This window comes from Eulemur rufifrons, chromosome 5 (assembly GCF_041146395.1).
Source record: "Eulemur rufifrons isolate Redbay chromosome 5, OSU_ERuf_1, whole genome shotgun sequence".
Classification (NCBI taxonomy): Eukaryota; Metazoa; Chordata; class Mammalia; order Primates; family Lemuridae; genus Eulemur; species Eulemur rufifrons.
This window is the reverse complement of record NC_090987.1, coordinates 47,368,417-47,382,228: the sequence shown is the minus strand read 5'-3', so window position 1 is coordinate 47,382,228 and position 13,812 is coordinate 47,368,417. Positions and strand designations below refer to the sequence as shown.

The 13,812-nt window shown below is 39.8% G+C and overlaps 1 protein-coding gene across 2 annotated transcripts in view; it reads left to right on the top strand.

Annotated features, from left to right (window-relative positions):
- The window catches only part of L3MBTL4 (L3MBTL histone methyl-lysine binding protein 4), a 339,453-nt gene that overhangs the window by 173,712 nt on the left and 151,929 nt on the right, over positions 1 to 13,812 (top strand). For both annotated transcript variants that reach the window (XM_069468253.1, XM_069468254.1), the window contains exon 13: positions 4,539 to 4,641. In XM_069468253.1, coding sequence (XP_069324354.1) covers positions 4,539 to 4,641 — 103 coding nt within the window. The remainder of the gene's footprint in view (positions 1 to 4,538; positions 4,642 to 13,812) is intronic.

The window sequence follows — 13,812 nt, the reverse complement described above, 5'->3', positions numbered from 1 at the left end:
CTCCTTTGTTAAATCCTTTGCTGTGGTTTTTAATGTGATAACTCTTCTCCCTGTAGTCGAGGTCATGCCTCTCCTTCCACCTCTACCAAAGAGAGAATTATGGTGCCCGTGAAGGATATGGAGATAAATATGCATTGATAAATATTAAAAATATCACTTTAAGCTTTAATTTAATCAAGTATATTAAAATAGTACTGAAAACAATATTAAGTAGGATTCATTGAGAGGTCACTGTGTGTGGAATGTTGTCCAGAGTTACATCTGGATTGAATGATGGAGAGTATTTTTTTGTTCATTTGTTTATGGGTTTAACATCCTGGGCCTTTTTGGTGGTAGCCTAGGTAGTGTGGTGTGAGAAGCAGTTTAGACAAAAGTCTGTTTATATACCCTATGTTTCTTTTCTCATAGATCCTTTTGTTTACTGAATGACACAAGCATATTTTAAAATTAGGGACTGGTTTACAATTTTTAAGCATAAACTCCTCCGATTTATTTAACAGTTGTTTTGTTAAAAAGCTGTTCCCAAAAACTGCCTTTGGATAGGGAAGCTCTTTTTCTCTCTACTTATCCTTCAATATGTTTCACAAAGTTATGAGAGCATAAGAAATGTCTAAGGTGTACTTTCCTATTGTTCATTCAATGTAATGAAAATGTAATTTGAGTTTAAATATTTGCTCTAACATCACCACATATTGGGACCTAGTGTCAGTCAGTATTTTCATGCAGCGTAATTACACTGTAACATGAATTTCAGGTTGCTGTGTAAGCCTCTTTCCTAGACTGTGAGCACCTCAGGGAAGAACTATGGAGCACTCACCTATTCATTCAATAAGTGTTTACCGAGCACTAACTATGTGTCAGGCTAGGTACTGGTGACACAATGGTGAAATAGACTCAGGCCTGCAGCTTACAGGCTAATAAATGAGGTAAACATTAAACCAATAATTGTTTAATTTATAGTTGGGGTAAATGCTATATAAAGTGGGGACCTAACATCCTCTTAGAAGTTAGCCTGAGGATGTGAAATATAAACTGTGACCTGAAACATAAATAGGAGTTATCCAAAGAAATGGTGGGATGCTTATTCCAACATGCAAATACCTTGAGATTTGAAAGAACCCAGCAGGTTCAAGGAACAGGAAAAGGCCAGTATGGATGCAGAATACTGAATATGGAGAAAAAAACAGGTCAGATATCTCTGAAGAGACAGGAGCCAGATCAGGTACGCCAGGCTAAGGATTTGGAGTTTAGTCCTAACAGCAATGAGAAGCCATTAAAAGGTGCTGAGAGGGAAGTGATATGATTAGACTTACGTTTTGAAAATATTTTTCTGTTTGTAGGGTAGAGAATAGATTGGGATGAGTAAAGAATGGCTATGAAAATTCTCCAGGCAGGAGATGATGGTGGATTAGATCAGGCCAGGTTAAAGAAATAGCTAAGAAACTGAGGATTGATTGATAGGGTGCAGTGAAATGAGGGAGGGGGGATGTCAGCGACGCATGTGTCTGGCGTGGAATGTGAGGCGGTTTATCAAGATGAGCCACTCGAGGGGGAGAGTAGGCTAGGAGGACAAGACAATGGATTCAGTCTGAACATCTTGAGTTTGAAGTGACTTTACAAGATTCCCATGGAGATGATGAGTAGAAAGTTAGATATATTGATCTGGAACTTCAAGAATGCCTGGGCTCAAGTCTGTGAGCATCTGTTACATACGATTGTGTATGAAGCTGTAGAAATGCGTGGCCCAGAAACAAATCTCGAGGAGGTTCTCTGACATATTAAGATCAACTGAAGGAGGAAAACTGGCAAAGGAGATTACAAAAGAATGTTCATATGCAGAAGGAAAACTGTCAGCGTGATGTCACCAAAGCCAGCAGGCACAGCCCACTGCGATTAATGGTACTAGAGGCGTTGGGTGTGCTGCATACTCAGCAGTGCACAGAGGCTTAATGCACAGAGGTCATTAGTGACCTTAGAAGGCGGATTAATGTTTCTCGAGAGGGAGCTGTGAGGATAGAGATAACTTCTTTGAGAAGTTTGCTATGAAGGAGAGAAGGGTGAACAGCAGCTAACGGGGAATGTGGGAGCCAAGTAAAGTTGTAGGTTCTTGTTTTCTCTTTTGTCTTTGTTTCTTTTTATAATAGGGGGAACTGGAGTATGTTTAGGTGTCGGTCAGCAGTCCAGGAGCCATTGAAATCTATGATAGCCTGCAGATCCTGGGGAATGGGAGGTGGATGGGTGCAAACATAAATGGTGAGGCATTGCTTTGGAGCGGGGCGAATGCTCTGTGCATTGTGACGGAAGGGAGGAGGGAGATGACCGGCAGGGTGGGACGGTGTTCCTGTCCACCAGCGCCTGTGTCCTCATCCTCGCTCAGCAGCAGGCAGGCTCAGCCGCTGAGAGCCGAAGGCAGGGTCGGTGGAAGGTGTGGAGAGTGGTGTTTTGGTAACACCTAATCTGCACTATGTGTAATTTTTTTCCATGAGAACTTAGTTATGCAAAACACAGAGCAGCAGGATGTTTCAGTTGATCCATGGTTGCCCTTTTTTTCCCACAGCTAGAAGTGATAAAACGTCAGAGAGGCAGGAGGGTTTAAGTTATTTGCAATAGAGGGTCAAATAATAGTTGAGGGAATCTAAGTTAAACAGGGGCTTATGACGAGAAGGGACTGAGGAAAAGGAAAGAAGGGGAACTAGAGGCCTGGAAATTCCATTGATGTTGAAGACACCATCAGCACTTGGTGTACCCGAATACGCGATCAGGAGAATGGGGTTTTGCAGTCAGATGGGGTGTTGCTTAGTGATTTTGGAAGCAGAGCCGTTTTGGGCGGCGACAAGCTCCGGAAGGTTTTCTGTGCGTGTCAGCCGATGGAGCTCATGGTCTGCGGGGGCAGCACGTGGGCAGCGTGACCGTGCGGTGCTGAGCTGGCCTGGGGATTGCTGGCGCCGGGGCAGCGTAGAACACGGCGAGCCGGTGCCAGTCTTCCCTGGGTGGCGTGGGGGCAGCAGGCAGAGGGACGCGAGCCCACGCCGCCGGCCTCAGGTGGCAGGAGCCTTAGAAGCGGGCTCCAGAGAGGCGCCCGAGGAAGAGAGAGGACGAGGACACCGGCTCCTCCGCCTGTCCTGCGGCGCACGGCGGGCGGGCGAACCTCCTCCCAAGGAAGCCGTGTCCCTAGCCAGCATCCCAGTGGAGCTGGAGCTGGGAGGTGGAGAAAATACTGAGACGAGGATGAGGAAATAAGGAGTTTGCTGAACAGGAAATGGAAGTCTGAGAGCTGGGAGGGGAGAAGGCAAGTGTGGATGGTCAGTGATGTAAGACCCAGAGTGGTGTGGCGGCGTGGGACGGTGCCGCGGGAGCCGACGCCTGTCAGGGTGTGTGTGTGTGTGTGTTTGGGGGCGGGGAAAACAGAGGAAAATCATAGAACAGGATATGGGGGGTTTAAGCCCGATAATCTTCAACGGTAGATGGCCTCTTGGGCTTGACAGAATTCATCTCCAGCCTGGAGTGGTTAGTGTACAGTGCAGTGTAGTGTAGAATGTGGTAGAGTATAGTATAGTGCATAGCTTAGTACAGTGTAGTATAGGATACAGTGTAATATATAGTTTAGTACAGTGTAGTGTAGGATATAGTGTATAGTATAGTACTATGTAGCATAGGATATAGTATAATATATAGTTTAGTACAGTGTAGTGTAGGATATAGTATACAGTATAGTACTATGTAGTATAGGATATAGTTTAGTACAGTGTAGTGTAGGACATAGTATAATATACAGTATAGTACTATGTAGTATAGGATATAGTATAATATATAGTTCAGTACAGTGTAGTATAGGATATAGTATAGTACTATGTAGTATAGGATATAGTATGATATATAGTTTAGTACAGTGTAGTATAGGTTATAGAATAGTATATCATACAATATAGTACAGTGTAGTACAGGATATAGTATAGTATATCATATAGTATAGTTCAGTGTAGTATGGGGTATAGTATAGTATGTAATGTAGTATGCACTATAGCATACTATAGTCTATGGTCAGTTCTTTCCTTACCTAGCTTTGACAGCTCTTGAGCAAGCACGTGTGAGGGCCATGTCTGCTGTCTGCAGCACACCCTGTTTGCTAGCGCCATTTCTGTGCAGCATTTGAGGAGCCTTGCTGTGACTGAGCGAGGATTCCACTGGGGAAGCACAACCCAGACCTCGCATACCCACATCCTCAGCTCATGCTGCATTGCTTTTGCTGTTATTAATCTCGGACAGAAAGAAGTGAATGTTCTTGTATTTGTTTTTAAATTTCTTCAACGCCTATTCATTTTCCTCTCTGATATTAGCTGTGCTGTTCATGTTATTTATTACAGCACTGATATTTTCTGCTAAATCATGTTATAAAATATAAGAAATCAATAAATGTTTTTTGATAATGGTTTATTTTTAACATGTAAAGTCTTAATTAACATCATTTATGTATTTTAGTCTTTTAAGGTTTTCTTTAATGAGGGTGTTTTCAAGGTATATTCTTTTACTTCCTGAAGGAGCAAATGATGTGAAAATCCTTCCGGGTCAAGCTGTTTGTCCTACTCCAGGGTGCCGAGGAATAGGCCATATCCGTGGTCCACGTTATTCAGGACATCACAGGTAAATTTTTTTTCTTATTTAAATTATTGCAGGGATGAATGAAAAACATGATGCAGATTAGAAGCTACATACAGCATCATAAATGAGCCTCTTGGAGCCAGCTGCCCGTGTGACACTTCCTTCTCTGTGTTATAAAGGCCCTTTTAAAACGTTTCCTGCTGCCTGCCTACCTCTGCCCTTCTGGAGCCTTCTTGGACTTACGGTGTTTCCCAGAGCCATATCACATCCCAGAGTCTCTGTTCTCTGACAGTTTTCCTAAGAAGTACATATCTTCTCAGATACGCTCGCCACCCTGCCCCGTCCCGGTCCTGAAACTTGCCGTCTTCTAGAGAAATTCCAGCTCCTCTTACCTTTCCCTTTTAGTTTTCACCTTGCCTCTATTTCTTTTTCTCTCTTTCTTATTCTGTGAAAGAATAGAAAATGTGAAGTTGTGTTGTAGAATATCCCCGTGTTTTAAATATCTGATAATAATATGGAGTAGATAGATGATGGTTATAAGGAAAAATAAATGCAAATAAATGTATATATCCTTGCTGGTTTTTCTATCCCCATCAATTGGTAAAAAAAAAATATATAGATGAAATATCATATTGGTGATCTAGAAACAGAATATATATATTAAAACTGAGCAGAATTAACATCAAATTTGTCCAAATACACAAATATGTAAAACAAAACACAGATAAATAAAGAAAAGGAATAAGTCATATAATGTGTGCAGCAAGAGGACATTTGTTTGAATAGAAGAGATCCAAGTGCAGTTCAGGAAGTCCTTGCCTTATTGGGGTTTTCAGGCCATCCTGGAAGCCAGTGCCTAAAACATTTTTCAATGAACCAAAGCAAATGTCGCTGTAAGACATAATGGGAGGCACTCCCCAACAGCATACTTGAATATAAGTGTTATATGTGTAAATCTAACACTTAAAAGAAGTAAATTAAAGACACGTAGGTGCTTGGCCACTTGCGCAAATCTGTAGGGCTCTTGGAGTATGAAAGTGGGGCTGCACTGGCAGAAAGGGTTGGTGCTGAGTGAGGGAGAAGAGAAGAAGGGAGGCCAGGCAGCGTGGAGAGCAGCGAGTAGAGACGCCGTCATGGGGAGGGTGCTCTGTCTCAACTGAGGACTGTGGAGGAGGTGGCAGAGCCACTTTCTAGACATCACTAGGAGTAAGTGGCTATAGAGAATCTTCCTCAGGCTGTGTGTGTGTGTGTGTGTGTGTGTGTGTTTAAGCTAGAGTTAGAAAGTTCTGTATGGTAGTCACTAGTCACATGTGTCTCCTTAAACTTAAATTCATGAAAATTAAATAGAGTTTAAAACATCAGCTCCTCAGACACACTTAGGCATATTTCTGATGCTCAACAGCCACACGTGGCTAGTGGCCACTGTATCAGATGGCACGAGTGGCCACTGTATTGGATGCCAAGAGTATAGAACACTTCCATCCACACAGAGTCTGTCCGACAGCCCTGAGAGTTTGGCATGTTCTGCCTTCTCATTAGAGATTTCTGAGTGGCAGGTATTTCCAGGTGAAATAACTGGCCATCTGAAGGCCTCCGTCTAAGTTTGAGTCATTATCCTCAAAGTTAGTCAGACCTTAGTGTGGAGGTCTGTCTCTTAGAGCTCTCTGGAGATCGTTCTCCTGTGGTTCCGGTGCTGAAGTAACAAATCCCTTGACAGCTTCTTGAGGCGGTCGAGCGGCCCACTCGAGGCCACTTGTCCCACTCCATCAAAGCCGAGTCGCCTCCACACTGTTCTTAGGTGTTGTTGATTCACCTTTCCTTGCTGGGTTCTGAAAAGGTTGTGAACAAATACACAGCAGACATGCTCCACTTTGAACCAGCAGCTTCCCTGAACTTTTGCTCATCCCACATGATGCAAATAGGGTCTAATTGATGCTTTTATTTGTATTGTGTAATTATCAATAATATTAAAAATAGTTGACATGAGTTTACCTACCAAGTAGCTTTAAAGGTTGGCCTCAGAACTTCTGAATGAACTAGAAGAATGTAAAAAAAAAGAGTTAAATGAAAAGTATTCTATGAAGCTTAAAGAAAAAAATGAAATACTGAAGACACGATGGTGAGAACAATGGGATGTTTTGGGGGAGATAGCAGGCATGAGAGAGGATCCTGTCTCCAGACTCCATAGATGGGCAGGGCTGCCAGGGTGATGCCATGTGATTGGCTCTTGTCTAGTCCCCAACCTTGTTATGATGGAGCGCTCATGTGAGTGAGGGCAGCGTCTTCAAAACTTAATGATTCCAGGGTCTGAGAAATGAAAAAAGAAAAGCAATGAGTACCTGTAGTTAGCTTCTCTCTAGAAAGGAAAAGACAAAAATTAGAGAATTGGATGTTTCTTGAATTTGAATTTCTTAATAGGATTTATAAGGCATGAAAACAATCAGGTAAATAAATTCTAACTTACCTATTAAAGGAAATTCAAATAGTTTTTATTGTATTTAACCCTTTTTGTGTTTTTACATTTTATTTCAACAGATTTCAGGGGTGCAAATGGTTTTTTCTTACATGGATGAATTGTATAGTGAAGTCAGGGCTTTTAGTGTGCCTGTCACCTGAATAGTGTACATGGTATCTGATGGGTAATTCTTCATCCCTTTCCCCACTCCCAGCCTTCTCCCCTCTGAGTCCAGTGTCCATTATACCCCCTCCGTACCCCCTGCAAGCTGCAGCTTATCTCCCACTTATAAGTGTTCACTTTACAAGAGAAGATGTGGTATTTGTTTTTCCGTTCCTCAGGTATTTCACTTAGGATAATGGCCTCAAGTTCCATCCAATTTCTGCAAAAGATATTATTTAATTATTTTTTATGGCTGAGTAGCACTCCATGGGGGGTATGTGTGTGCATTTTCTTTATCCAGTCATCAGTTGATGGGCACTTAGGTTGATTCTGTATCTTTGCAATTATGAATTGTGCTGCAATAAACATACAAGTACATGTGTCTTGTTGATACACTGACTTTTCCTTTGGGTAGATACACAGTAGTGGGATTGCTAGATTGAATGGTAGGTCTACTTTTAGTTCTCTGAGGAATCTCCATACTGTTTTCCATAGAGGTTGTACTGGTTTACATTCCCACTAACAGTGTATAAGCATTCCCTTCTCACCACACTGAGCCAACATCTATTGTTTTTTGACTTTTTAATAATGGCCATTCTGACAGTGTTAAGGTAGTATCACATTGTGGTTTTAATTTGCATTTCCCTGATGCTTAGACATGTTGAGCATATTTTCATATGTTTGTTGGCCATTTGTGTATCTTCTTTTGAAAAATGTCGGTTCATGTCTTTTTCCCACTTTTTAATGGGGTTAGTAGTTTTTTTCTTGATTATTTGTTTGAGTTCCTTGTAGATTTTGATATTAGCCCTTTGCTGGATGTGTAGCCTGTGAATATTTTCTCGCATTTTGCAGGTTGTCTGTTTACTCTGTTGATTATTTCTTTTGCTGTGCAGAAGCTTTTTAGTTTAATAAAGTTCTATTTATTTATTTTTGTTTTTGTCATATTTGTTTTTGGGGTCTTAGTCATAAATTCTTTGACTAAGCCAATGTCCAGAGGAGTTTTTCCTGGATTTTCTCCTAGAATTTTTATGTTTTCAGGTCTTACATTTAAGTCTTTAATCTATCTTGAGTTAATTTTTGTCTATGGTGGGAGAGAGGATCCAGTTCCATTCTTCTGCATGTGGCTATCCAGTGTTCCCAGCACCATTCATTGAAGAGGGCATCCTTTCCCCAGTGTATATTTTGTCTCCTTTGTTGAATATCTGTCATTCTATCATATCTGTAGGTATATGATTTTATTTCTGGGTTCTCTATTCTGTTCCATTGATCTATGTGTCTACTTTTTATACCAGTACCATGCTATTGTGGTTAGCACAGCCTTCTGGTATAATTTGAAGTCAGGTAATGTGATGCCTCTGAGTTTGTTCTTTTTGCTTAGGATTGCTTTGGCTATCCAAGCCCTTTTTTGATTCCATATATAATTTAGGTTTTAATCCTATTTTATATTCAAGAAATGAGGACAATTTCTGGATGGAGTTAATGTGAGGCTATTGTTGGAGAGTGGGTATCATGGGTAATATGGGTTAGCTCTAGTAAACACTGGGCATTTATATCTCTTGCTTTAATCATTTAATCATTGTCTTTTACCAGGTCATTCAATTTACAAATGTAACTATCATATAACTTAAGAATTTATTTAAATTCTCTTATAATCAACTGTGTAGATATCATCCATAATCTCTGGGCTGTGTTTTCATGTTATTTCTATTATTGTAGTATAAATTTCACATAGCTCTAAAAGATTAGGAATATTATTCTTCAAGACTATCTTTGGTAGTATCTGTTAGAACACTACAGACATACATGCACACGTGTGCCTGTGTGCCTGCTACAAATTTGCCATAACACATCCAAGGTTATCATTATACCTTTTCTTCTTATATGTCAAAGATATGGTAAGCCAGAGCTGAGAATTTTAAAATGTTGCTGCATTCTCCCAGATTCCTAGATGTACTATCATAATCACTTCTAGCTTGAGTTTCCTGACGAATTAAAGCTTGCATATTTCAAAATAAAAGTTTTTTTTCCTCTTGCCATTGATACGTACCTTTACCAAAGAGGCATCATTTTATAAGATGTTTCTTGTAGTTTCCAGTTCAGAAGATTCTGGGCAAATATTCATATATTTAAAAGAAGAGAATAAGAAGAAAAGAGAAAGTCCTTCCAGTTTTGCTAAGACCGGAATAAAACAACGTGATTGACTTCTGCTTTCAAAGCCTAGGGGGAAGCATGAACATGTAGAGCTCCACTTGAAGGAAGGGGAATATTTCAGCTGCTTTTCTATAAAATACTCCCAGGCAGTAAAGTGCTTGCAAGTAGAACGTTGTTTTTACCATTTCATGTCAAAATTTCTGATTCTGATATTGTAGCTCGGTGCTTTCAAAGAAAGTAAACAGTATTCTTAAAATAAGTTGTCAGCATCTTATTTTGTACAGCTGACAAGGAGAATGTTGACTTCAAGATATCACTAAAGATATTTGAAAATAATATATCATTTTAATAGATCAGGTGGACCCCAGGTGTCCTTTTTAGATGGATTTCAGACAAGTTTATTTTAGTTTTTACTAAAATAGTCAAGAGGTTAACAATAATATTCAAAGCTGTATGGGGTTCATATAGAATCTGCATAAATTATTATTTGAAAGAAATTGCATCAGTTCTTATCTGTATGAAAATAGGACTTTGGACACACAATTATCACACAACTTACATTTTATCTGAATTAATTTACATAGTGAATAAAATGAAGTAGGTGTTTTTGTTAACATAGGAATATTTGAAGATGACAATATTGGGACTCCAAGATGTAAACTTACTTTTGAACCAGGGTCTAGGATTAGGTATGAAGTTGTTTTTTTCTAAATAAGTAGAACACAGAATCCGGAGACATGATCTACCTGTGTGTCATAAAACATAGAGAGGTAATTTATTCAGGAACTAATGATTATATTCTTTATGTAGATAACCAGGTATTGTTACCGTGTGAGGGCCTCCTTCCCCAGTGCTCCTGTGTGGGATGCAGGGCACACTTTGCTAATATGTCAAACCTCAAACAGCACAAATAGAAAAGGAGCAACTGCTGCTCAGAAGTAGTGGGGTCAGATAGATCTAAGATGTTTTTGAATGCTCTTCATGGAAATTTATAGCACAACTGAGCCTCTATTAAGGATTTACCTGGAATCATTTTGTCAGCTCAAGAATAGTGACAGAAATTATTTCAGCTGTTTTCTTCTTTTTACATCTGTTCCCCTATGTAAGCAAGTGTGTGTGTGTGTGTGTGTGTGTGTGTGTGTGTGTGTGGTGTGTCAGTCCCTCTATCCATGTTCAAGGCTCAGACTGGCCTGAATTGGGGTCCAGACCTACCTCTCACCGTGTCGCATGGAACAGACTGCCCCACTGTGTTCTTAGCTTCAGCTTCCTCATCTGTATGTTAGGGACAGAAAAACAAGTGAGAGGTAATGAAAATCAGAAAAACAGAAAGGAGAAAGCAAGCAGTTGTAGAAAAATAATAAGGAGGAAATGGTTGCACAAAAAGAGGGAACATTATTTCAGCCTTGAGGAATGGGGTAATTGGGCCTTGGAACACTGACCCCCAGTCAGAGAATGGAAATGGAACTCCCCCCGCAGTACGTGTAACATAACCTTTAAGTCATGTCCAAACACAGAAAGGAATTCAGTCCTAACTATAAGTGACCTTTACCTAAACATGAAGCATATAAAAACAAAAACATAGAAGTAGACAGGGTTTTCTCCACTCATGGAGACAGACCTGTTCCCCCTTAGGAAATGTACTTTCGCTTTGTACCCTTGAACTTTACTCGCAATAAATGCCTCACGCATACTTGCTGGGTGTCTGTCATCTCTCTCCATCGTGCAGGCCGGGCTTGCAATGCCTCCAAGCCAGGAGCCCAAGAACTGTGGCAACACTTCAAAGTCTAGCCTTGTAAATGGGAGCTTTTTGCAGCAGAAACAGTTAAATTCCATAATGAGATTAAAACAGGCGTGAATTTTTATTCACTAAATAGTATAGTATCATGTTACTGAAAGCATAATTACAGAAAATATACGGAGAAGCAGAATAATATTAGGAGACTTTCCTTCACCCATTTCAGACAATGATAGATTAAATAGTCGAAACAGAAATAAGAATATACAAGATCTGAATAACATGATTTAAGAAAGGGAAGAAGATTGACTGAAAGATACATATCAAGCTGAAAACAGAATAAAGCTGCTTAAAAGCACTTTTCAAAACTCGACTATTAGGCCACAAACAACTCAATAAATTCTCAAAACCTAAACATCAGACTGTTTCTCTGATCAAAATGCAATAAAACAAGAAATTGTTGGGAATAAAACCCAATCACCTAGAACATGTGCAAAAATATTCATAACTGTAACTTCAGCAATCGTGGAATCAAAGAACCCAAACCCGAATCTCAGAAAATCTAGATTTATTGTAATGAGAACACTAAAGAGACAAATGTTTGGAATATCACGTATACATGTTCAGAGGTAAATCTGCATCCTATTTAACAAGAAAGTATGAAAACTAACCAATTAAACATTCAACTCAAAAAGTTATAAAACTAAAAAATGATTACATAAAGGGAAGAAATATCAAACTAAATGATGAAATTAATGAATTGGAACATAAATAGTAAGTTGTTAAGAGTATCCAAGTGTTGACTTTTCAAAAGAAAACAATAATATTATAATAATAAACGATAGGTACCAATATGGTTGAGCAGCTGTCTTGGGCTGTGCATGCATTATTCTGGGAATTTGGACGCCTCTATGGAAGGACCTAGAGGCATAGGTCTTGGGTTTCTTATTTGGTTGCTCTGACTTTACATGGAATGGCTTGTTTTAAATCATTGACCTATTAACTGAGGCCTGTGGAAACCCCTTTGGGCTCCATATCTCTTAGGTGTATATCTCTTGTCATCTTTAGGGGTAGCCTTTCCTCTTCAAGGAAAACATTTCCTCGGCCGTCCTCCTGCCTTTTGGGTTGGTTTTTAAGGATCACCACCTGATTGCATCATAGTGTAACCTTGGAATACAAACTCCTCCATTTGGCTTCTGACTCAGCTGCAGCCAGACACATCAGGAGGTCTATTAATCATTGCCCCCCAGGCCCCAGGTTAGCCCTCTGTCCATTCTCCAGCTAGCCTGGTTTCCCTCCAGACCTACCACACAGCTGTCTTCCTGGGTCTGCCCTGTGTCCTGAGATTCCCTTTACCTGCCTTCCATTAGAGCTTCTATTATTTCCTGGCTTCTGAGACTTCTTTTCCCTGGTTCATGTTCTAATTTTCCTGGCTTTTTGGGATAGGGTTTGTGGGAGGTAGTTTTTTTGGTATATGTAAAATATTTTTTATGTCTCCTCAGCCATAATAGTTTTGCTGTGGGTAGAGTTTCACTTGAAAATCCTTTTTTTTCCGAATAGTGAAGGCATTGTTCCATGTTATGTTTACCTTTTTATTGTTGAGAAGTCTGCTTTCATTCAAATTTCAGTCCACCAAAAGGCTTGTTCTCCCCCTTCATGCACTGCCCACGCTCTCCTAATCTCTGCAAGGATTGCACCCCGCTGGAAATTTTTAGAACTTTCTTTTATCCTTAATGTTTTGAAATGGGCCTTTTTCCATTCAATCTGGAAACTCACAGCTTTTCTTTCTGGGAAGTATTCTCCTACTATTTCTTTAACAATACTCTATTTTCTATTTGCTCTACTTGCTTTCCTGGAATGCTGCTCAGAATTTTTTCGCCTATCTTCAAAAACTCTTCTTTTGTTGTGTTTCGTCAATTTTTCTTTTAAGCTTGTCTCTCCGTCCTTCAACTGAAGTTTTTAATTATTCTGTGGTATTTTTTCAGTTTCTGAGAATACATTCTTATTCTCTGATCTGTTTTTTATTGCATCCGGTTCTTATAGGGTAGATTGTATATCTTTTCCTACGTCTCTGATAATGTCTGAAGTTGTTGTTGGTTTTCCTGCTCCTGCACTGACTCTTGCCAATATTTTTCTTTTGATTTGCTTTTGGTTAGGTTGATTGGCTCCTCCCCATTATATTAAAGGCCTTTCTTAAATCCTGGCAGTCTTTCTCCATGTTCACTTTTAAGGGTAAGGTACCCACAAAGCCATGCCTGGAGCCTAGCAGTGGTGAACTTCGGGGAAGTGTGCTGCCTCCCCTCCATCACCTTCAGAAGGCCTGTCCTTTGAGTAAGTAAGTTATTGTACTTCCAACAGAGAAAACACTTCCAGACTTCTTGATGTGTTTTTATGGAATCTTCTCTCTGCAAACTCTTGACTCTCAGTTAACCTATCCTTTTCTCATCTTCTACATTGTATTGACCTCTCTCATCTGCTAGCATCTCTTGTCTCATGCTTTGTCTTCATGAGTTTATACCATTTCATTCATTTATTATTATTTTAGTAGGGAGGGAAATGATTTGTTGTCAGGGAGAAAGGACAAATTCAATTTTCCAATCTGCCATGTTTTCTCTAACATATCATTAAAACTTCATTTACCCCCAAAATAATAATTCAGCTAATAGTTATGATTTTGTTTCTAACACTCTATAAGTTGTTCTACCTTATC